The 25,600-nt window shown below is 47.3% G+C and overlaps 1 protein-coding gene across 1 annotated transcript; it reads left to right on the plus strand.

Moving 5' to 3' along the window:
• The first annotated feature begins 9,149 nt into the window (after positions 1-9,149).
• On the plus strand, positions 9,150-25,028 carry LOC133354587 (zinc finger protein 883-like). The gene is made up of 4 exons (XM_061571541.1): positions 9,150-9,826; positions 10,077-10,143; positions 12,463-13,209; positions 22,561-25,028. The coding sequence occupies exons 1-4, from the start codon at positions 9,514-9,516 to the stop codon at positions 23,573-23,575; spliced, it is 2,142 nt and encodes a 713-aa protein (XP_061427525.1). The 5' UTR covers positions 9,150-9,513; the 3' UTR covers positions 23,576-25,028.
• Positions 25,029-25,600: the final 572 nt, after the last annotated feature.

Below are 25,600 nucleotides of genomic sequence, written 5' to 3' on the forward strand. Positions count from 1 at the left end.
GACGCTCGAACTCCGTTCCGCTCACGCCAACCAAGAACATGAACCGCTGGGTGGGCGGGTGGCTGGCTGAGTGGGTGGCTGGCTGAGTGAGTGGCTGGCTGAGTGAGTGGCTGGCTGAGTGAGTGGCTGGCTGGCTGAGTGGGTGACTGGCTGAGTGGGTGGGTGGCTGGGTGGGTGGGTGGCTGGCTGAGTGAGTGGCTGACTGGCTGAGTGGGTGGGTGGCTGGCTGAGTGGGTGGGTGGCTGAGTGAGTGGGTGGCTGGCTGAGTGGGTGACTGTCTGAGTGAGTGGGTGGCTGGGTGGGTGGCTGGCTGGCTGAGTGGGTGGGTGGCTGGGTGGGTGGGTGGCTGGCTGAGTGAGTGGCTGACTGGCTGAGTGGGTGGGTGGCTGGCTGAGTGGGTGACTGTCTGAGTGAGTGGGTGGCTGGCTGAGTGGGTGACTGGCTGAGTGGGTGGGTGGCTGGGTGGGTGGCTGGCTGGCTGAGTGAGTGGCTGGCTGGCTGAGTGAGTGGCTGACTGGCTGAGTGGGTGGGTGGCTGGCTGAGTGGGTGACTGGCTGAGTGGGTGGGTGGCTGGCTGAGTGGGTGACTGGCTGAGTGGGTGGGTGGCTGAGTGGGTGGGTGGCTGGCTGAGTGGGTGACTGGCTGAGTGGGTGGCTGGCTGAGTGGGTGGCTGGCTGAGTGGGTGGGTGCCTGGCTGAGTGGGTGGGTGGCTGGCTGAGTGGGTGGGTGGCTGGCTGAGTGGGTGGGTGACTGGCTGAGTGGGTGGCTGGCGGACTGAGTGAGTGGGTGGCTGGCTGGCTGAGTGAGTGGCTGGCTGAGTGGGTGACTGGCTGAGTGGGTGGGTGACTGAGTGGGTGGCTGGCTGAGTGGGTGGCTGGCTGAGTGAGTGTGGCTGGCTGAGTGTGGGTGGGTGAGGGTTGGTCCTGCACCGTAGACAAAAGAGTTGAGGCGATGCCCGACGCGTCGCGTTGGCTCCCTACTTAAGAGGTTTTTTTTGCCAGAAGTCTGGGCTGGGCTGGCTATGCTTGGCTGTGCGGGCGGGCTGGGCTGGGTTGGTCTGGGCTGGCTGGGTTGGCCTGGGCTGGGCTGGCCATATACTTATACAGAACCACAGACTTAACATTCAGTCGATATCCATAGACTCGCACACACAGGGACCCATAGACTCCTTTCAGCGACAACTGCTGCCAGCTCATGTGGGGTGAGTATGAAGCCGAGCTCTCTTTATCTCGTCCGGCCACCGATGTGGATGTCAGAGCCACCACCAACACCCCGGGCCGGGAGTCGAACCTCGCCCATCGTGTCTGACGTTCGCAGCCCCACCACCACAGCGCTCGATTGCCAGCGGGAAGGGGGAAACCAACAACAACACACCCATGGTGTTCGTAAGTGGGGGTAAGCGGGGGGTGGTGTTCGTAAGTGGGGGTATGCGGGGGGGTGGTGTTCGTAAGTTGGGGTATGCGGGGGGGTGGTGTTCGTAAGTGGGGGTATGAGGGGGGTGGTGTTCGTAAGTGGGGGTATGCGGGGGGGGTGTTCGTAAGTGGGGGTATGCGGGGGGGTGGTGTTCGTAAGTGGGGGTATGCGGGGGTGGTGTTCGTAAGTGGGGGTATGCGGGGGGGGTGTTCATAAGTGGGGGAATGCGGGGGGGGTTTTCGTAAGTGGGGGTATTCGGGGGGTGGTGTTCGTAAGCGGGGGGGTGGTGTTCGTAAGTGGGGGTATGCGCGGGTGGTGTTCGTAAGTGGGGGTATGCGGGGGGTGGTGTTCGTAAGCGGGGGGTGGTGTTCGTAAGTGGGGGTATGCGGGGGGGTTGTTCGTAAGTGGGGGACCGCCTAGCCCGTCAGTACCGCTACTCTGCCGCGCGGTGGCGCCGCTTCTCACCCAGCGGCCACCGCCAGCGCCACGACCTCATCTGGAAGCAACTCACGGGACGAGCAGCAGAGAGAGAGAGAGAGAGGGGGGTGAGTGGGGGAGGTACAGACACGTAGCCTGGCACCTGGGGGTGAGTGGGGGGAGGTACAGGCACCTAGCCTGGCACCGTGGTGGTGATGATTTAACAAGCAGAGAGAGAGTGGGGGGGGGGGGGTACAGACACCTAGCCTGGCATCGGGGGGGGGGGGGGTGAGTGGGGGAGGTACAGACACCTAGCCTGGCACCGGGGGGTGATTGGGGGGGGGGGTACAGACACCTAGCCTGGCACCGTGGTGGTGATGATTTAACAAGCAGAGAGAGACACAGAGAGAGAGGGGGGTGAGTGGGGGTGGGTACAGACACCTAGCCTGGCACCGGGGGTGAGTGGGGGAGGTACAGACACCTAGCCTGGCACCGGAGGGTGATTGGGGGGGGGTACAGACACCTAGCCTGGCACCACTGGTGATGATTACCTCCCGTGGCCACCAGTCCCTTCGCACTCACAACTGACTCCCCTGTTATTATTCGTAAGTGGGGGTAAGCGGGGGGGCGGTGTTCGTAAGTGGGGGTAAGCGGAGGGGGGGGGGGTGTTCGTAAGTGGGGGTATGCGGGGGGGGGGGTGTTCGTAAGCGGGGAGTGTTCGTAATCACGGACACACACACATGCACACACATACACACAGGCACGGACACACAGGCACGCACGCATGTACACACATACAGGCACGCATGTACACACACACAGGCACGGACACACACACAGGCACACACGCACGCACATACATACACACGTACACACGCGTATACACACACACGTACACACGCGTATATGTAGGGGTGACACGCGCTGGAAAATGGGATCGTGTGTGCTACTCGTCAAGTGGTCTCCCGCCGTAATTTACAATATTACACACACACAGTGTACACGTGTGTACACACACACACACACAGTGTACACGTGTGTACACTGTGTGTATGTGTGTGTGTACACACACACACAGTGTACACACACACACAATGTACACGTGTGTACACACTGTCCATGTGTGTGTGTACACACACAATAATGTCCACATTGTTGAGCTGAACTCACACACCAAGGGGTCTCTGTTCAAGGGAGGGAGCAATGGAAAATGAATCTTAATCAACTTAAACTCCAACTCCGCTCTGTGACGTCACCACTCAGCATGACCTCATCGGCGTGAAACGCCAGGGGGAGGTGTACCTTGATAGTGACGTCATGTCACCAAAGTATTCACCCCAACCGGTCTCAAGGGAGCGTGACGTCACCTCTGCCTGGGTCACTTCCGTTATCTGTTCAAGCACTATCCTTATTTGGGCAAAGCCACGCCCACTGACTGGCGGCTCATTAACATAATTTATTCGTGAAAGACGTCACGAGTTCGTTGTGACCGGTTCGGCACCCACGGCCCATCCCTCCACGAGTGGGCCAGGCTCATTAACATAATTTATGTAAGTTACGGAAGTGACGTCATGTCACCTGCTGCTGTCGCGTGACGTCACGAGGTAACGGAATGTTGCCGCTCCGCGCGGGAACTGAAATCTGAGGTGAGAAATTCTCATCGCGGTTGTGGTGGTTGTTGTTGTGGTGGTTGTTGTGGTGGTTGTTGTGGTGGTTGTTGTTGTTGTGGTTGTTGTTGTTTACCGAGGTAGAGCCTCGCTCTCTCTCTCGTAGGGATGTCAATTGAGTAGCAGCGAGCATGGAAGCGATGTCCAGATTTAAACTTTACAACGCGGGGCCTAGTGCCTCCTGCCCTCGCCTGGTCGCGTTCGCTTCAATTCTCTCGCTTAGTTGAGCAATTTCGATTTAAAGTTTTCGTGACTACAGTGATTCATCTTCTTGGTTCTTTCGGTAAAGTCACGTAGAATAGAAATAAAAAAATAATATTCCCTTTTATTTTCATTATTTCCATTCTAAGTGACTTTACCGGAAAAACCAAGAAGATAGTTTAGCAACCTGTGGAAGAACGCGATCAGCCAGGCGAAGCGTTAGTTGTGTTAACTCGAGATGTGACGCTTTCGTGACTGCAGTGATTCATACTCTTAGGGTTTTTTCGGTAAAGTCACCGTGTAGGTAAAAAATGAATACAAATTCATAAAAGTAAAAATAGAAATAAAATAAAAATCACGACGTTTCGGAGGCAACACAAGTCTCCGTCATCAGGTGGCACCGTCACAGCCACATTTGCTGTATCAAGTGAGGCGTTTTTATTAATTTAATCTATAATGTAGACTGTAGCCTGGTTATTAAGCTGGGTGAGTGTACTGGCAGTCTATAATGTAGACTGTAGCCTGGTTATTAAGCTGGGTGAGTTTACTGGCAGTCTATAATGTAGACTGTAGCCTGGTTATTTAAAAGCTGGGTGAGTGTACTGGCAGTCTATAATGTAGACTGTAGCCTGGTTATTAAGCTGGGTGAGTTTACTGGCAGTCTATAATGTAGACTGTAGCCTGGTTATTAAGCTGGGTGAGTGTACTGGCAGTCTATAATGTAGACTGTAGCCTGGTTATTAAGCTGGGTGAGTGTACTGGCAGTCTATAATGTAGACTGTAGCCTGGTTATTAAGCTGGGTGAGATTACTGGCAGTCTATAATGTAGACTGTAGCCTGGTTATTAAGCTGGGTGAGTGTACTGGCAGTCTATAATGTAGACTGTAGCCTGGTTATTAAGCTGGGTGAGTTTACTGGCAGTCTATAATGTAGACTGTAGCCTGGTTATTAAGCTGGGTGAGTGTACTGGCAGTCTATAATGTAGACTGTAGCCTGGTTATTAAGCTGGGTGAGTGTACTGGCAGTCTATAATGTAGACTGTAGCCTGGTTATTAAGCTGGGTGAGTGTACTGGCAGTCTATAATGTAGACTGTAGCCTGGTTATTAAGCTGGGTGAGTTTACTGGCAGTCTATAATGTAGACTGTAGTCTGGTTATTAAGCTGGGTGAGTGTACTGGCAGTCTATAATGTAGACTGTAGCCTGGTTATTAAGCTGGGTGAGTGTACTGGCAGTCTATAATGTAGACTGTAGCCTGGTTATTAAGCTGGGTGAGTGTACTGGCAGTCTATAATGTAGACTGTAGCCTGGTTATTAAGCTGGGTGAGTGTACTGGCAGTCTATAATGTAGACTGTAGCCTGGTTATTAAGCTGGGTGAGTGTACTGGCAGTCTATAATGTAGACTGTAGCCTGGTTATTAAGCTGGGTGAGTGTACTGGCAGTCTATAATGTAGACTGTAGCCTGGTTATTAAGCTGGGTGAGTGTACTGGCAGTCTATAATGTAGACTGTAGCCTGGTTATTAAGCTGGGTGAGTGTACTGGCAGTCTATAATGTAGACTGTAGCCTGGTTATTAAGCTGGGTGAGTGTACTGGCAGTCTATAATGTAGACTGTAGCCTGGTTATTAAGCTGGGTGAGTGTACTGGCAGTCTATAATGTAGACTGTAGCCTGGTTATTAAGCTGGGTGAGTGTACTGGCAGTCTATAATGTAGACTGTAGCCTGGTTATTAAGCTGGGTGAGTGTACTGGCAGTCTATAATGTAGACTGTAGCCTGGTTATTAAGCTGGGTGAGTGTACTGGCAGTCTATAATGTAGACTGTAGCCTGGTTATTAAGCTGGGTGAGTGTACTGGCAGTCTATAATGTAGACTGTAGCCTGGTTATTAAGCTGGGTGAGTGTACTGGCAGTCTATAATGTAGACTGTAGCCTGGTTATTAAGCTGGGTGAGTGTACTGGCAGTCTATAATGTAGACTGTAGCCTGGTTATTAAGCTGGGTGAGTGTACTGGCAGTCTATAATGTAGACTGTAGCCTGGTTATTAAGCTGGGTGAGTGTACTGGCAGTCTATAATGTAGACTGTAGCCTGGTTATTAAGCTGGGTGAGTGTACTGGCAGTCTATAATGTAGACTGTAGCCTGGTTATTAAGCTGGGTGAGTGTACTGGCAGTCTATAATGTAGACTGTAGCCTGGTTATTAAGCTGGGTGAGTGTACTGGCAGTCTATAATGTAGACTGTAGCCTGGTTATTAAGCTGGGTGAGTGTACTGGCAGTCTATAATGTAGACTGTAGCCTGGTTATTAAGCTGGGTGAGTTTACTGGCAGTCTATAATGTAGACTGTAGCCTGGTTATTAAGCTGGGTGAGTGTACCTGCAGTCTATAATGTAGACTGTAGCCTGGTTATTAAGCTGGGTGAGTTTACTGGCAGTCTATAATGTAGACTGTAGCCTGGTTATTAAGCTGGGTGAGTGTACTGGCAGTCTATAATGTAGACTGTAGCCTGGTTATTAAGCTGGGTGAGTGTACTGGCAGTCTATAATGTAGACTGTAGCCTGGTTATTAAGCTGGGTGAGTGTACTGGCAGTCTATAATGTAGACTGTAGCCTGGTTATTAAGCTGGGTGAGTTTACTGGCAGTCTATAATGTAGACTGTAGCCTGGTTATTAAGCTGGGTGAGTGTACTGGCAGTCTATAATGTAGACTGTAGCCTGGTTATTAAGCTGGGTGAGATTACTGGCAGTCTATAATGTAGACTGTAGCCTGGTTATTAAGCTGGGTGAGTGTACTGGCAGTCTATAATGTAGACTGTAGCCTGGTTATTAAGCTGGGTGAGTTTACTGGCAGTCTATAATGTAGACTGTAGCCTGGTTATTAAGCTGGGTGAGTGTACTGGCAGTCTATAATGTAGACTGTAGCCTGGTTATTAAGCTGGGTGAGTGTACTGGCAGTCTATAATGTAGACTGTAGCCTGGTTATTAAGCTGGGTGAGTACTGGCAGTCTATAATGTAGACTGTAGCCTGGTTATTAAGCTGGGTGAGTTTACTGGCAGTCTATAATGTAGACTGTAGTCTGGTTATTAAGCTGGGTGAGTGTACTGGCAGTCTATAATGTAGACTGTAGCCTGGTTATTAAACTGGGTGAGTGTACTGGCAGTCTATAATATATACTGTAGCCTGGTTATTAAGCTGGGTGAGTGTACTGGCAGTCTATAATGTAGACTGTAGCCTGGTTATTAAGCTGGGTGAGTGTACTGGCAGTCTATAATGTAGACTGTAGCCTGGTTATTAAGCTGGGTGAGTGTACTGGCAGTCTATAATGTAGACTGTAGCCTGGTTGTTAAGCTGGGTGAGTGTACTGGCAGTCTATAATGTAGACTGTAGCCTGGTTATTAAGCTGGGTGAGTGTACTGGCAGTCTATAATGTAGACTGTAGCCTGGTTATTAAGCTGGGTGAGTGTACTGGCAGTCTATAGTGTAGACTGTAGCCTGGTTATTAAGCTGGGTGAGTGTACTGGCAGTCTATAATGTAGACTGTAGCATGGTTATTAAGCTGGGTGAGTGTACTGGCAGTCTATAATGTAGACTGTAGCCTGGTTATTAAGCTGAGTGAGTGTACTGGCAGTCTATAATGTAGACTGTAGCCTGGTTATTAAGCTGGGTGAGTGTACTGGCAGTCTATAATGTAGACTGTAGCCTGGTTATTAAGCTGGGTGAGTGTACTGGCAGTCTATAATGTAGACTGTAGCCTGGTTATTAAGCTGGGTGAGTGTACTGGCAGTCTATAATGTAGACTGTAGCCTGGTTATTAAGCTGGGTGAGTGTACTGGCAGTCTATAATGTAGACTGTAGCCTGGTTATTAAGCTGGGTGAGTGTACTGGCAGTCTATAATGTAGACTGTAGCCTGGTTATTAAGCTGGGTGAGTGTACTGGCAGTCTATAGTGTAGACTGTAGCCTGGTTATTAAGCTGGGTGAGTGTACTGGCAGTCTATAATGTAGACTGTAGCATGGTTATTAAGCTGGGTGAGTGTACTGGCAGTCTATAATGTAGACTGTAGCCTGGTTATTAAGCTGGGTGAGTGTACTGGCAGTCTATAATATAGACTGTAGCCTGGTTATTAAGCTGGGTGAGTGTACTGGCAGTCTATAATGTAGACTGTAGCCTGGTTATTAAGCTGGGTGAGTGTACTGGCAGTCTATAATGTAGACTGTAGCCTGGTTATTAAGCTGGGTGAGTGTACTGGCAGTCTATAATGTAGACTGTAGCCTGGTTATTAAGCTGGGTGAGTGTACTGGCAGTCTATAATGTAGACTGTAGCCTGGTTATTAAGCTGGGTGAGTGTACTGGCAGTCTATAATGTAGACTGTAGCCTGGTTATTAAGCTGGGTGAGTGTACTGGCAGTCTATAATGTAGACTGTAGCCTGGTTATTAAGCTGGGTGAGTGTACTGGCAGTCTATAATGTAGACTGTAGCCTGGTTATTAAGCTGGGTGAGTGTACTGGCAGTCTATAGTGTAGACTGTAGCCTGGTTATTAAGCTGGGTGAGTGTACTGGCAGTCTATAATGTAGACTGTAGCATGGTTATTAAGCTGGGTGAGTGTACTGGCAGTCTATAATGTAGACTGTAGCCTGGTTATTAAGCTGAGTGAGTGTACTGGCAGTCTATAATGTAGACTGTAGCCTGGTTATTAAGCTGGGTGAGTGTACTGGCAGTCTATAATGTAGACTGTAGCCTGGTTATTAAGCTGGGTGAGTGTACTGGCAGTCTATAATGTAGACTGTAGCCTGGTTATTAAGCTGGGTGAGTGTACTGGCAGTCTATAATGTAGACTATAATTTGCTGCATCAAGTGAGGCATGATTTATTATAATTTTATTATTTTATTTCTATTTTTACTTTTATTAATTTTAATTTCATTTTTTACCTACGTGGTGACTTTACCGAAAAAACCTAAGAGTACGTTAGTTGGTGTGTTGACCGACTCTCGGTGTTGCATTGCATTACTTTTTTAATTTGTTTGATTAAGTGTCTCTCTTTGTGCAGTCACCAAACCTCCAAGTCTCTCATTGACACAAGGCCGTCATTATAACTTGTTATAATAAGTATAATATTACGTTGAAATATATAATAATTATAATGTTATAATAAGTATAATATGTTATAATTATATTAATATATAATCATTATAATGCTATAATAAGTATATGTTATAATAATTATATTAATATTTATTAATTATAATGTTATAATACGTATAATATGTCATAATTATAATGTTATAATATGTTATAAGTATAATAATCAAATATGCCTCCCCAATATATTTCTGTAAAAATATTTGTAAATAATAATTGCGATGCTCTGTTAATAAAGACAACAATTTGCTAAACCTTGGCCACGAAATCTGGACTTGTCTTCATATAACAATGCATAGATTCCTGTTTGTAGGATTGCGTTGTACTTTATGAATCCCTAATCTCTGCCGTTACATACTATGAAACAAGAAAGGTAAAAAAGAAAAAACAGAGCAATGTATTACAATACACTATTAGACGTTATTGTATCAAATAAAACAAAGTCCATCCCATGTGCTAGTGAACTTAAAAAAATATTTTAGGGAGGAAATGGCAGGAAAATAGTTTTGAAATTTAGATATTTTTCTGGGGGGGGCCACCCCAGACCCGTGGAAGATTTGGTCCCCCCCAATGTTGACTCCATGGCTACGGCCTTGCATTGACGTGCTAGTTTCTCTACCCCCCCCCCCTCTCTCTATTTAAGGCCTCAACACAGAGGCGTTGTTTCTCTGTGTGCCTATGTGTGTCTCTCTCTGTGTGTCTATGTGTCATCTCTCTCTGTGTGTCTATGTGTGTCTCTCTCTCTGTGTGTCTCTCTGTCATCTCTCTCTGTGTGTCTGTGTGTGTCTCTCTCTGTGTGTCTATGTGTGTGTGTCTCTCTCTCTGTGTCTTTCTGTCATCTCTCTCTGTGTGTCTATGTCTCTCTCTCTGTGTGTCTATGTGTCTCTCTCTGTGTGTCTTTGTGTCATCTCTCTCTGTTTATGTGTCTGTCTATGTGTCTCCGTGTCTCTCTCTCAAATTGAGCAATCTTTGGAAGAACGTTATCAACCAGGTAGGGTGTTGACTGTTATGTTGGATGACTCTAAGTTTAATAGGTTTTTTTTTCATTTGTACCTGATGATGATTGCTTGTGTTGCAGTTGAAACGTCGTATGCTATTATATAATGTATTTATTTATTCTACGTGACTTTACCGAAAGAACCAAAAAGTATCTTGCTTAAGTTTTAATTTCCCTTCACCTGGCTCGCTACTTTGTAACTTTGTTTTGTTTTAAATATTCAGTTTTTTCCATTTTTTACCAGGCCACGCTCGCTTGAGCTGCTGTACCGCTCTTGTTTTCAGAAGCGACCTGCCCACAACAACAACAAGGTGAGGCTCGTCAACAGCGTGGTGGTGTTCACTCTAGACACGTGGCGGTGTTCGCTCTAGACGCGTGGCGGTGTTCACTCTAGACGCGTGGCGGTGTTCACTCTAGACGCGTGGCGGTGTTCACTCTAGACGTGTGGCGGTGTTCACTCTAGACGTGTGGCGGTGTTCACTCTAGACGCATGGCGGTGTTCACTCTAGACGTGTGACGGTGTTCACTCTAGACGCGTGGTGGTGTTCACTCTAGACGCGTGGTGGTGTTCACTCTAGATGCGTGGCTGTGTTCACTCTGGACGCGTGGTGGTGTTCACTCTAGACGCGTGGCGGTGTTCACTCTAGACGTGTGGCGGTGTTCACTCTAGACGCGTGGCGGTGTTCACTCTAGACGCGTGGCGGTGTTCACTCTAGACGCGTGGCGGTGTTCACTCTAGACGTGTGACGGTGTTCACTCTAGACGCGTGGCGGTGTTCGCTCTAGACGCGTGGCGGTGTTCGCTCTAGACGCGTGGCGGTGTTCACTCTAGACGCGTGGCGGTGTTCACTCTTTACATGTGGAGGGGAAACCCGGGGATCGGGAAGGAAATCCACGCGACCACGGGGAGAGAGAGAGAGACACGTAAACTACAAATATACAGCAGGCGTCAGGGTCAGGATCGAACCCACGACTTCCTGTATGCCAGGACAGGTAGTTAACATCTCACCACAGAGAGACACGCAGCCTCGGCTGTGTTGGTTGATCCTCGATGAATTACTTGGTGGAGTGAGGAAGTATTAATACTGAGCAGGTGAAGGTGGCCAGGCGTGGGTCTGGACACACCACCACCTGTGAACCGTGCCAGTGTGTGACAGTGGTGGAGCCAGTGGGGGTGGGGTGGCACGTGCCCCCCCAACGATCCGATAGAAATCCGAAATTTCGATAGGATCATTGTGGTTTATTAGTAACTAGCTTCACTACCCGGCTTTGCCCGGGACTTGGATACTTGTCTTGGATTAATTTAATATTCCCTCATATTTCACTGAAAAACCCTGAAAAAGTGATTCTTGTAAGAAAGAAAAGCTGAAAGAAATCAATTTAACTAAATCGGATGTTTTTCACTCAAGGAAATTCAACCTGAACCCACTGCTACGTCAGGTCGATTTTTGCCACTCGGGAAGGGAATGACGCGGCGTTCGCTTAGACATTCCAGACAGCATAAGCTGTAAAAATTTCATGACGCCAGAGCTCACAGCGTTGGAGACTTTTTGCTGCTTCACACAAACAAACAGATGTAAGTTCTGCTTTATATTTAAGATGGCAGTTGTACCCGTTCTTCACACGGATTTGTATTGAAACTCCGAGAAGCCAATGACTTAATCGGCCTGGAGCGAAGCGCCACCTAAAATCTCCCGGCACGCTGTGAACAGCTGTAGAAGTACGGCGCGCGAAGAGCCATGTGGTAGGGGGGTAAGCATTGCAGAGCGCTTAGCTCAGGTGTGATGCGGGTTGATGCCACATACGTCATGGTCATTTCCCCCTCCCCCAAAATACAAAAGTCTATTTTTCTTTCCTGAATGCATTAACACGTTCAGCGAGTGCGATGACGATCACACGCGTCGAATGAAAAGCAAGGGACAAGTCCTTTCTTACTAACAACTCCTTTCTCACTAACAACTCCTTGCTTACAACAACTCCTGTAATTTTTCATTGCTGGAGGGGTTTCCCCCCCCTACCTGAAAATCCTGGCTCCACCTCTGAGTGTGTGACAGTGTCAAGTTTGTATTTGCAGTAAAGTCTATTAACTCTATTGAGCACAGAGGTTATATCAAAACGGTAGTTTATTTTAGTTTTCCTCTGGAACTCTTTGTAAGAATGGAGTCAGGAAGTGATCACAGCACACACGTGCAGCAGCTGAAGTCAGAACTGCTCATCCCAGCAATCAAGGACATCTGTGCCTGGCTTCACACCTCTAAATTGCGATTGAACATTAATTTATGCATTTGTGCATGACACAAATAGTATTTTCAACACCCTTTGCTATGTCAGCTGAATTTAGCTTTCATAAACATTTATTTAGAAGCCAGACAGCTGAAATTGTGTGCTGAGTTTTGGGTTAACGTTCATTTTGAAGATACGAGGGCTTCCAGGCATGTTTATGACCATTTGCTCTCTCATTGTGTGCCATAACAGCCCGTGTGATGAATTTGGGACACTTTTTTTTACTATATTATAAATATATGAATAAGTATAGACGTGTAAGTCACGTGTGACTGTGTATATATGCATTCCTCTGTGCCTCGATACTGACGTGTAGATGGTTTGGATATTCTTTGTTTCTGTCTGCAGCTGTCGCTGCCTCTACAGAAGTGGTCTCATGGAGCAAAGGCACTTGGCGTGGCTCGGTGCAAAAAGGCAACAATGCGACCGGTGTGCATACAGCACGGATCATCCTGCACATTTCACACGGCACCAGAGAACTCACACAGGAGAGAGACCCTTCAAGTGCAGTGTGTGTGGGAAGGCGTTTGCACTTTCATCTACTCTTGTAAAACACCAGAGAACACACACGGGAGAGAAACCCTTCAAGTGCAGTGTGTGTGGGAAGGTGTTTGCATGTTCAGCTCATCTTGTAACACACCAGAGAACACACACGGGAGAGAAACCCTTCAAGTGCAGTGTGTGTGAGAAGGCGTTTGCACAGTCATCTACTCTTGTAGTACACCAGAGAACTCACACAGGAGAGAAACCCTTCAAGTGCAGTGTGTGTGGGAAGACGTTTTCACAGTTATCTGCTCTTATAAAACACCAGAGAACACACACGGGAGAGAAACCCTTCAAGTGCACTTTGTGTGGGAAGGCGTTTTCAGATTCATCTGGTCTTGTAAAACACCAGAGATCCCACACGGGAGAGAAACCCTTCAAGTGCAGTGTGTGTGGGAAGGCGTTTTCACGTTCATCTGATCTTAAAATACACCAGAGAACACACACGGGAGAGAAACCCTTCAGGTGCACTTCGTGCAGGAAGGCGTTTGCACAGTCATCACATCTTCATGTACACCAGAGAACACACAAGTGTCAGAAAATCCACCAGGAGTGGAGTTTGAAATCAGCTTGTGAAAGTCAAAGTGCCGCAATGAGCCCATCCCTCATGAAAGAAGAACCGGAAGAAAATCCCAGCTTGGACACTTTTAAAGGTGTCAAGGTGAAATATGAAGACGTGATGGTGAAGAGCGAAGAAGTGAAGGTAAAATGTGAAGATTCAACTCCCAAATCGGACCTTCACATCGATGGAGGCAACGTGAAGCAGGAGGAGAATTCTGACTGTGAGGCAGAGCGAGACAACTCCCAGCAGTTTGTGGAAGTGGAAGTGTGGGTGGACTTCCTCCGAGACAATACAAAGTCAAATGGAGACCCGGGAGATGCGTAAGCCTTAGAACAGTGGTTCTTAACCTGGGTTCGATCGAACCCCAGGGGTTCGGTGAGTCAGTCTCAGGGGTTCGGCGGAGGTTAAGACACACACCTGACTCATATGATTGTGCACCAGTAAAACATGTACCTATGTTTTGAATTTGAAAAAATAATTTTATTTTTCCAATTAAAAAGGGTTCTGTGAATGCGCATATGAAACTGGTGGGGTTCAGTACCTCCAACAAGGTTAAGAACCACTGCCTTAGACGATGCCGCTCCAATAGATGCACCTTTGTCACAAGCCTTTAATGACAAGAATGTGAAGTTGAACACTCAGTTCCTAGGTTCAACCTGCAGGGTAAGAGCGGCCAGTCTTTGTGGACCTGTGTGTTGGGTAGATCTCTAACCAGGAGCGAATGCCAATAAGCTCCCAAGCATTCTCTATGTTCTCATATGCATTTATATTGTGCTTGCTTAATTGCCTCGACAATTCGTAGTTTTGTATCGTTTCTCGTCTCAAACACTCGAAGAGCATCTCCAAGTAGCAGCTGCCCCTGTGTGGCACAAGGTGGTGGCCCTGCACCGGCCTGCATGTGGACAAGAGCCTGTCAGTAGGGGGCGATGGTTGATGTGGCATCTCAGTTGTGGAGTTTGTAGGTAATGTTTAGAATTTGATAAATGTTGACCCAGATGCCAGCATGCAATGGCCGACTCGTTTTGAATGGTGCATTAGTATGTTGTACATACACTGTTAAGCAGATGGTGCGTATTTTTTTAATTAGCTTCTAGTTAATAGGATGTAACCTAATGCAGTATATTTCAGTGCAGTCATTCAATTTTGTTAACATGCCTGTCAATAAGTTAGAATGAATACTTGTATGATGGTGTGCGTACATGTACCATTTTGTCTATAAGAGTCAAACATTGAATAAGTCTTGTTAGGACAAAGTGTGTGTTTTGGAAGTAACCTGTACAGATCACTCAGGTGAGACTCATTGTTCTTGTGGTACAGGTCAAAGGGTACTTTTGTGTTTTCAGCAAGCGTCTGCCTCTGGAGCAACTCCTTGTCTTTGAAATAGGGAGAACACTCGGATCATTCATCTGTTACAAGGCATACCACTCAAAAGTTACACGTAGAGGAGATACATTCTCAACAACACGAATTATAATTTTGTATTACGTGTTGACGTAGATATTGTCGAATTAGGACGAGAAATGGTCCTTGCCGATTAACGTCTGGATGTTCACCACCATGGGGTGAAGCAAGCCTGACCGCCTGCGGTGCCCCCCACAACCATTTACGGCCTTGGGCCAGGAAAGTCACGAAGAAAATTCACACGAACGACGCATTCACGCAAGCACCCGATGCTCCCTTTTGAAGTTTTAAAATGAAACAACTTTGAATTGTATTATGTTTTGAATTGTGTTTCTTAAATAAAAGCTGATATCATTTTCCATCTGGAAGACTTAATTGAAAACGAAATTTCGTGTGAATTTTCTCTCGTCGTTAAGTAGATGGCCTTGCCGGGGATTCGGTTTGATGCGGACTTTCACCTGGTTGGGATCGCGGGATGGAGATGAGGCGACAGCTGGCCGTGCGAGAAGACCGCTGTCTGCAGATCGATTCCAACGTGATCGAACGTCTTGTCTCTGCGCCTCCGTCGTTCATGCAGGGGGCGCGTAGGGTTATAGCGCCCCCTGCATGAAAACGACGGAAAGTGCAGCATTCATCACAGATTAATTCTAGATTTGAAGCTTTCGTGACTGCAAGGATTCATATTCTTAGTTCTTTCTGTAAAGTCACGTAGGTAAAAAATGAAATCAAAATTAATAATTTTAAGAAAGAACTAAGAATACAGATAGATAAAGTTGTGCGCTTTTATAAAAGAGCATCGCCAGTGGGTTTTCAAAGTACCTTCGTCTTACAGAAATCAATTTCGCGTGAGCCCACCGCATTAAAACAATGCTCAGCTGTAGCTCACGTGACTTCTGCCGCGACAATGTCTGGATGTTTTCGCCTGAGGACGACTGCTCGTGTTGCGTTCGAAACTTCGTCATTTATTTATTATTTTATTTTTTCTACCTACGTGACTTTACTGAAAGAACCAAAGAGTATGAAAGTCTGCTGATGTTCATGTCCGTGTACATCGATATCCCACATTGCTTACACCACACACCACACACAATGAAATAAATAGAAACTAGAACGACTTCCGGGGATGGGCAAAGATCGAGGAATCTCTTTCAATGGAGCGAGTTCAGTGAGTTTGATTCAACGTCTCTCTGTCCGTCTATGTCTCTGTTTGCCTCTGTGTCTCTCTCTGCCTGTCTCTGTGTCTGTCGTCTCTGTATCTCTCTCTCTGTTCCTCTTGTCTGTGTCTGTCCACCTGTCTTGTCTGTCTGTGTCTGTCTATCAGCGTCTGTCCCACCGGAGTCAACGACTGTCAGTAGCAGCAGGCGCCCGTTCAGCTCCCACGACTGCACGCCACTCAAACTTGCTCCCAACACAAATACAAAGATCCCCCATACAGCCTTAACAGACTGTAGGGGCAAGTGCTGTTAGCGAACACCTTTGGACTAACACACACATGGACTAACACATACACATCGATATACATACACACATCAACTGACACAGATAGACGCACACACACAGTGACTCACATGAAGCCATGCACACACATGGACTAACACACACACAGTGACTGACACACACACATGGACACTTGGACTTACGCACACATCGACGTACACACACAAACATCTGGCATTGCCTGGGCAAAAAAAAACAGATACTCCGACTTACACACACACATGTACCTAAACACACACATCGACTCACACACACATCGACTTACACAGCAATCCCCTGTGATGCCACAGCTAGAGCAATTTTCTCTCTCTGGCGAGCCTTTGCGAGGAGCAGTTTCAAAACAAAGGTCTTCCCAGTACTGGCAGGTGCATCAAGGATAAAAATGACTCGATTTGTAGTCTTAATGTCTTCCAAGATTTCCGTGTAGGCTTCTATTTGTGCATCCATCAGCTTTGGTTAATTTTCCTAAAGTTTTTAAGAATCTGTCAAGCATAATAGCATATTTCACGTAGTATCTCTTGAGCAAGGGCATGCAGGTTGTCCCTGTAGGGTGTTGGTGGTCCCATAGACGTGAAGTATTTCCCAGCAATGGAGTGCAGTTTGTCGTGAAGGAGGATGAGGGCCTGTTTGAAGATAACATCAGAAAAGTTGACGTCCAGGTTAGTATCTTGTTATTGAGCTCCGTGGAGGATGTCCTCTCTCATGCCCTCTTTGTATTTTTGCCAGAGTCCCATGGGGTTAGATGGGCTGCAAACTTGAAGAGTCATGCAGAAGAGCAATGTCAGTTGGAAAGGGGACTGACCAACAGAAGCTTCTGTCAAAGCTTTATGAATAAGGTGATCATGCGCAAGAATTGCACGAAGATTGCAAGCTTTCCTGTATGTTTGACAGACAACTCGTTCCACTGTTTATAGGTCTTGAAAAGATGTGTGCCCTTTGGCAACATGGAGAAGCATTGGGAGAAAGTAGCACTGCTGATTGTTGGGATGAACTGTGTAGACTCGTCCTAAGGCATCCGATTCACCGTCAGCAGCACTTCGCTTCCATGTTTTTAGCAGTCCGTGTATAGTCGGAGGGAACTTAATGGTAGAGCAGGTTGGCAGCAAATGTGTCACTTGGGCACAAAACCAAGAACGCCATAAGGGTGGTATCTTGTGGAGCCAGGGCCTGGTGTGGGGCATTTCCTTTGGTGAAATTTCTCACTTTTAAAGTAACATAGAGCATACTAATGCTTAACAAAATGGAGGAATTCACTTTTTCTTGGAAAATCTAGCTATGGAAATGTAGCGAATTTTGCCCAAGAACGGCATTGGTAAAGTATGCCGATTTGAACTTTTTACTTCAAATTTCATGGTGAAATTTCCCACTTTTAATGTAATATATCGGCTACTCAGGCTCAACACAACCGAGGAATGCACTTTTTATTTAAAAGTACAGCTGTAAAAATTCGTAAAATTTTAGCCAAAAACGGTAGAGGTTAGTATGTCGATTTTCTGTTTGGGACGTGAACATTTTTTTTTTCATCTAATACATGGCATACTAAGGCTAAATACAATGGAGCCAATGAACTTTTTTCGACAAATAAGGCTGTGAAAGTTTGGCCAATTTTGGCCGATTTTATTTTTTTACTAAAAAAATTCATGGTGAAATTTCCCACTTTTTATCGTAATATATAGGATACTAAGGCTAAGCACACCCGAGGATTGCACTTTTATTGAAAAATGAAGCTGTAAAAATTTGGCCATTATTGGCCAAAAACGGCCTAGGTTAGTATGCCGATTTTCTATATTGGGACGTGAACATTTCATCATAAAATGTTCCACTTTTAATCTAATACATGGCATACTAAGGGTAAATACAATAGAGGACTTAACTTTCGTCCAAAAATAAAGCTGTGAAAGTTGGGCTTATTTGGGCTAAAAATCGGCACAGTATGCCGATTAACTTTTTTATATTCGAAAATTTCATGCATGAAATTCCCCACTTTTTTACATAATATATGGGCTACTCAGGCTAAACACAACCAAGGAATGCACTTTTAGTAGAAAAACAAAGCTCGGAAAATTGGGTAAATTTTTAGCCAAAAAACGGCCTAGGTTAGTATGGCGATTGTCTTTTCATGGACGTGAAAATGTCATCGTGAAATGTCGCCAGCGGTGTGCTGGAGAGCCAAGCCACGTCACGGCACACGAGGGGGGGGGGGGTGGGTGGCCAGCACCACGCCCGGCCGCCTTTGTCTCCCCAGTGCTGGCGATGTTGACTACACACCGCACCGGGGACTCGTTTGAGGCTGAGTCGACACTGCCGCTCCCTTTCTGTCAACAAACTTGAACTCCGACCCCGCTCTCTGACGTCACCGCTCAGCGTGACCTCATCGGCGTCAAACGCCAGGGGGAGGTGTGCCTCGTTAGTGACGTCATGTCACTCACCACCCGACCACCGTGCTCTTGAGCGTGACGTCACATCCACCCAGCCGCTGCCGATAACTGTTCCAGTGCCAATCCTTTTTGGGCAAAGCCACGCCCGGTGACTGGCGGCTCATTAACATAAATTATTCATGAAAGTCGTCGCGAGTTGAGAGCCGCTCATTGTGAGAGGGGAGTGTCATTGTACCGCGCAAGTGACGTCATGTCACCTGCTGCCGCGTGACGTCACGAGGGACCAGGAAGTTGCCGCTCGGGCCGTGCACTGAAATCCGAGGTGAGAAATTCTCATCGCGGTGGTGGTGGTTGTTGTGGTTGTTGTGGTGGTTGTTGTTGTGGTGGTGGTTGTGTACCGAGGTAGAGCCTCTCTCTCTCTCGTCGGGATGTCAATTGAGTAGCAGCGAGCATGGAAGCGATGTCCACGTTGTAACTTTACAACGCGGGGCCTTGCCTCCTGCCCTCGCCTGGTCGCGTTCGCTTCAATTCTCTCGCTTAAGTTGAATTTGTCTTCACCCGGCTCGCCACTTTGTACCTTTGTTTTACTTTAAACATTAACACAGTTTTTATTTTTACCAGGCCACGCCCGCTTGAGCTGCTATACCGCTCTTGTTTTCAGAAGCGACCTGCCCACAACAACAATAACAACAAGGTGAGGCTCGTCAACAGCGTGGTGATGTTCACTCTCGACACGTGGTGGTGTTCACTCTAGACGCGTGGCGGTGTTCACTCTAGACGCGTGGCGGTGTTCACTCTAGACGTGTGGTGGTGTTCACTCTAGACACGTGGTGGTGTTCACTCTAGACACGTGGTGGTGTTCACTCTAGACACGTGGCGGTGTTCACTCTAGACGTGTGGTGGTGTTCACTCTAGACGCGTGGCGGTGTTCACTCTAGACGCGTGGTGGTGTTCACTCTAGACACGTGGTGGTGTTCACTCTAGATGCGTGGTGGTGTTCACTCTAGACGCGTGGTGGTGTTCACTCTAGACACGTGGCGGTGTTCACTCTAGACGCGTGGCGGTGTTCACTCTAGACACGTGGCGGTGTTCACTCTAGACACGTGGCGTTGTTCACTCTAGACACGTGGCGTTGTTCACTCTAGACACGTGGCGGTGTTCACTCTAGACACGTGGCGTTCACTCTAGACGTGTGGTGGTGTTCACTCTAGACACGTGGCGGTGTTCACTCTAGACGTGTGGTGGTGTTCACTCTAGACACGTGGCGGTGTTCACTCTAGACACGTGGCGGTGTTCACTCTAGACGTGTGGTGGTGTTCACTCTAGACGCGTGGCGGTGTTCACTCTAGACGCGTGGCGGTGTTCACTCTAGACACGTGGCGGTGTTCACTCTAGACACGTGGCGTTGTTCACTCTAGACACGTGGTGGTGTTCACTCTAGACGTGTGGTGGTGTTCACTCTAGACACGTGGCGGTGTTCACTCTAGACGTGTGGTGGTGTTCACTCTAGACGCGTGGCGGTGTTCACTCTAGACACGTGGCGGTGTTCACTCTAGACACGTGGTGGTGTTCACTCTAGATACGTGGCGGTGTTCACTCTAGACGCGTGGCGGTGTTCACTCTAGACACGTGGTGGTGTTCACTCTAGATACGTGGCGGTGTTCACTCTAGACACGTGGTGGTGTTCACTCTAGATACGTGGCGGTGTTCACTCTAGACGCGTGGCGGTGTTCACTCTAGACGCGTGGCGGTGTTCACTCTAGACGCGTGGCGGTGTTCACTCTAGACGCGTGGCGGTGTTCACTCTAGACGTGTGGCGGTGTTCACTCTAGACGCGTGGCGGTGTTCACTCTAGACGTGTGACGGTGTTCACTCTAGACGCGTGGTGGTGTTCACTCTAGACGCGTGGTGGTGTTCACTCTAGACGCGTGGTGGTGTTCACTCTAGATGCGTGGCTGTGTTCACTCTGGACGCGTGGTGGTGTTCACTCTAGACGCGTGGCGGTGTTCACTCTAGACGTGTGGCGGTGTTCACTCTAGACGCGTGGCGGTGTTCACTCTAGACGTGTGGCGGTGTTCACTCTAGACGCGTGGCGGTGTTCACTCTAGACGTGTGACGGTGTTCACTCTAGACGCGTGGCGGTGTTCGCTCTAGACGCGTGGCGGTGTTCGCTCTAGACGCGTGGCGGTGTTCGCTTTAGACGCGTGGCGGTGTTCACTCTCTACATGTGGAGGGGAAACCCGGGGATCGGGAAGGAAATCCACGCGACCACGGGGAGAGAGAGAGAGACACGTAAACTACAAATATACAGCAGGCGTCAGGGTCAGGATCGAACCCACGACTTCCTGTATGCCAGGACAGGTAGTTAACATCTCACCACAGAGAGACACGCAGCCTCGGCTGTGTTGGTTGATCCTCGATGAATTACTTGGTGGAGTGAGGAAGTATTGATACTGAGCAGGTGAAGGTGGCCAGGCGTGGGTCTGGACACACCACCACCTGTGAACCGTGCCAGTGTGTGACAGTGGTGGAGCCAGTGGGGGTGGGGTGGCACGTGCCCCCCCAACGATCCGATAGAAATCCGAAATTTCGATAGGATCATTGTGGTTTATTAGTAACTAGCTTCACTACCCGGCTTTGCCCGGGACTTGGATACTTGTCTTGGATTAATTTAATATTCCCTCATATTTCACTGAAAAACCCTGAAAAAGTGATTCTTGTAAGAAAGAAAAGCTGAAAGAAATCAATTTAACTAAATCGGATGTTTTTCACTCAAGGAAATTCAACCTGAACCCACTGCTACGTCAGGTCGATTTTTGCCACTCGGGAAGGGAATGACGCGGCGTTCGCTTAGACATTCCAGACAGCATAAGCTGTAAAAATTTCATGACGCCAGAGCTCACAGCGTTGGAGACTTTTTGCTGCTTCACACAAACAAACAGATGTAAGTTCTGCTTTATATTTAAGATGGCAGTTGTACCCGTTCTTCACACGGATTTGTATTGAAACTCCGAGAAGCCAATGACTTAATCGGCCTGGAGCGAAGCGCCACCTAAAATCTCCCGGCACGCTGTGAACAGCTGTAGAAGTACGGCGCGCGAAGAGCCATGTGGTAGGGGGGTAAGCATTGCAGAGCGCTTAGCTCAGGTGTGATGCGGGTTGATGCCACATACGTCATGGTCATTTCCCCCTCCCCCAAAATACAAAAGTCTATTTTTCTTTCCTGAATGCATTAACACGTTCAGCGAGTGCGATGACGATCACACGCGTCGAATGAAAAGCAAGGGACAAGTCCTTTCTTACTAACAACTCCTTTCTCACTAACAACTCCTTGCTTACAACAACTCCTGTAATTTTTCATTGCTGGAGGGGTTTCCCCCCCCTACCTGAAAATCCTGGCTCCACCTCTGAGTGTGTGACAGTGTCAAGTTTGTATTTGCAGTAAAGTCTATTAACTCTATTGAGCACAGAGGTTATATCAAAACGGTAGTTTATTTTAGTTTTCCTCTGGAACTCTTTGTAAGAATGGAGTCAGGAAGTGATCACAGCACACACGTGCAGCAGCTGAAGTCGGAACTGCTCATCCCAGCAATCAAGGACATCTGTGCCTGGCTTCACACCTCTAAATTGCGATTGAACATTAATTTATGCATTTGTGCATGACACAAATAGTATTTTCAACACCCTTTGCTATGTCAGCTGAATTTAGCTTTCATAAACATTTATTTAGAAGCCAGACAGCTGAAATTGTGTGCTGAGTTTTGGGTTAACGTTCATTTTGAAGATACGAGGGCTTCCAGGCATGTTTATGACCATTTGCTCTCTCATTGTGTGCCATAACAGCCCGTGTGATGAATTTGGGACACTTTTTTTTACTATATTATAAATATATGAATAAGTATAGACGTGTAAGTCACGTGTGACTGTGTATATATGCATTCCTCTGTGCCTCGATACTGACGTGTAGATGGTTTGGATATTCTTTGTTTCTGTCTGCAGCTGTCGCTGCCTCTACAGAAGTGGTCTCATGGAGCAAAGGCACTTGGCGTGGCTCGGTGCAAAAAGGCAACAATGCGACCGGTGTGCATACAGCACGGATCATCCTGCACATTTCACACGGCACCAGAGAACTCACACAGGAGAGAGACCCTTCAAGTGCAGTGTGTGTGGGAAGGCGTTTGCACTTTCATCTACTCTTGTAAAACACCAGAGAACACACACGGGAGAGAAACCCTTCAAGTGCAGTGTGTGTGGGAAGGTGTTTGCATGTTCAGCTCATCTTGTAACACACCAGAGAACACACACGGGAGAGAAACCCTTCAAGTGCAGTGTGTGTGAGAAGGCGTTTGCACAGTCATCTACTCTTGTAGTACACCAGAGAACTCACACAGGAGAGAAACCCTTCAAGTGCAGTGTGTGTGGGAAGACGTTTTCACAGTTATCTGCTCTTATAAAACACCAGAGAACACACACGGGAGAGAAACCCTTCAAGTGCACTTTGTGTGGGAAGGCGTTTTCAGATTCATCTGGTCTTGTAAAACACCAGAGATCCCACACGGGAGAGAAACCCTTCAAGTGCAGTGTGTGTGGGAAGGCGTTTTCACGTTCATCTGATCTTAAAATACACCAGAGAACACACACGGGAGAGAAACCCTTCAGGTGCACTTCGTGCAGGAAGGCGTTTGCACAGTCATCACATCTTCATGTACACCAGAGAACACACAAGTGTCAGAAAATCCACCAGGAGTGGAGTTTGAAATCAGCTTGTGAAAGTCAAAGTGCCGCAATGAGCCCATCCCTCATGAAAGAAGAACCGGAAGAAAATCCCAGCTTGGACACTTTTGAAGGTGTCAAGGTGAAATATGAAGACGTGATGGTGAAGAGCGAAGAAGTGAAGGTAAAATGTGAAGATTCAACTCCCAAATCGGACCTTCACATCGATGGAGGCAACGTGAAGCAGGAGGAGAATTCTGACTGTGAGGCAGAGCGAGACAACTCCCAGCAGTTTGTGGAAGTGGAAGTGTGGGTGGACTTCCTCCGAGACAATACAAAGTCAAATGGAGACCCGGGAGATGCGTAAGCCTTAGAACAGTGGTTCTTAACCTGGGTTCGATCGAACCCCAGGGGTTCGGTGAGTCAGTCTCAGGGGTTCGGCGGAGGTTAAGACACACACCTGACTCGTATGATTGTGCACCAGTAAAACATGTACCTATGTTTTGAATTTGAAAAAATAATTTTATTTTTCCAATTAAAAAGGGTTCTGTGAATGCGCATATGAAACTGGTGGGGTTCAGTACCTCCAACAAGGTTAAGAACCACTGCCTTAGACGATGCCGCTCCAATAGATGCACCTTTGTCACAAGCCTTTAATGACAAGAATGTGAAGTTGAACACTCAGTTCCTAGGTTCAACCTGCAGGGTAAGAGCGGCCAGTCTTTGTGGACCTGTGTGTTGGGTAGATCTCTAACCAGGAGCGAATGCCAATAAGCTCCCAAGCATTCTCTATGTTCTCATATGCATTTATATTGTGCTTGCTTAATTGCCTCGACAATTCGTAGTTTTGTATCGTTTCTCGTCTCAAACACTCGAAGAGCATCTCCAAGTAGCAGCTGCCCCTGTGTGGCACAAGGTGGTGGCCCTGCACCGGCCTGCATGTGGACAAGAGCCTGTCAGTAGGGGGCGATGGTTGATGTGGCATCTCAGTTGTGGAGTTTGTAGGTAATGTTTAGAATTTGATAAATTTTGACCCAGATGCCAGCATGCAATGGCCGACTCGTTTTGAATGGTGCATTAGTATGTTGTACATACACTGTTAAGCAGACGGTGCGTATTTTTTTTCATTAGCTTCTTGTTAATAGGATGTAACCTAATGCAGTATATTTCAGTGCAGTCATTCAATTTTGTTAACATGCCTGTCAATAAGTTAGAATGAATACTTGTATGATGGTGTGCGTACATGTACCATTTTGTCTATAAGAGTCAAACATTGAATAAGTCTTGTTAGGACAAAGTGTGTGTTTTGGAAGTAACCTGTACAGATCACTCAGGTGAGACTCATTGTTCTTGTGGTACAGGTCAAAGGGTACTTTTGTGTTTTCAGCAAGCGTCTGCCTCTGGAGCAACTCATTGTCTTTGAAATAGGGAGAACACTCGGATCATTCATCTGTTACAAGGCATACCACTCAAAAGTTACACGTAGAGGAGATACATTCTCGACAACACGAATTATAATTTTGTATTACGTGTTGACGTAGATATTGTCGAATTAGGACGAGAAATGGTCCTTGCCGATTAACGTCTGGATGTTCACCACCATGGGGTGAAGCAAGCCTGACCGCCTGCGGTGCCCCCCACAACCATTTACGGCCTTGGGCCAGGAAAGTCACGAAGAAAATTCACACGAACGACGCATTCACGCAAGCACCCGATGCTCCCTTTTGAAGTTTTAAAATGAAACAACTTTGAATTGTATTATGTTTTGAATTGTGTTTCTTAAATAAAAGCTGATATCATTTTCCATCTGGAAGACTTAATTGAAAACGAAATTTCGTGTGAATTTTCTCTCGTCGTTAAGTAGATGGCCTTGCCGGGGATTCGGTTTGATGCGGACTTTCACCTGGTTGGGATCGCGGGATGGAGATGAGGCGACAGCTGGCCGTGCGAGAAGACCGCTGTCTGCAGATCGATTCCAACGTGATCGAACGTCTGTCTCTGCGCCTCCGTCGTTCATGCAGGGGGCGCGTAGGGTTATAGCGCCCTTTGCATGAAAACGACGGAAAGTGCAGCATTCATCACAGATTAATTCTAGATTTGAAGCTTTCGTGACTGCAAGGATTCATATTCTTAGTTCTTTCTGTAAAGTCACGTAGGTAAAAAATGAAATCAAAATTAATAATTTTAAGAAAGAACTAAGAATACAGATAGATAAAGTTGTGCGCTTTTATAAAAGAGCATCGCCAGTGGGTTTTCAAAGTACCTTCGTCTTACAGAAATCAATTTCGCGTGAGCCCACCGCATTAAAACAATGCTCAGCTGTAGCTCACGTGACTTCTGCCGCGACAATGTCTGGATGTTTTCGCCTGAGGACGACTGCTCGTGTTGCGTT

The sequence above is a fragment of the Lethenteron reissneri genome, chromosome 48, assembly GCF_015708825.2.
Source record: "Lethenteron reissneri isolate LAM-NWPU_2019-01 chromosome 48, ASM1570882v1, whole genome shotgun sequence".
NCBI lineage: Eukaryota > Metazoa > Chordata > Hyperoartia > Petromyzontiformes > Petromyzontidae > Lethenteron > Lethenteron reissneri.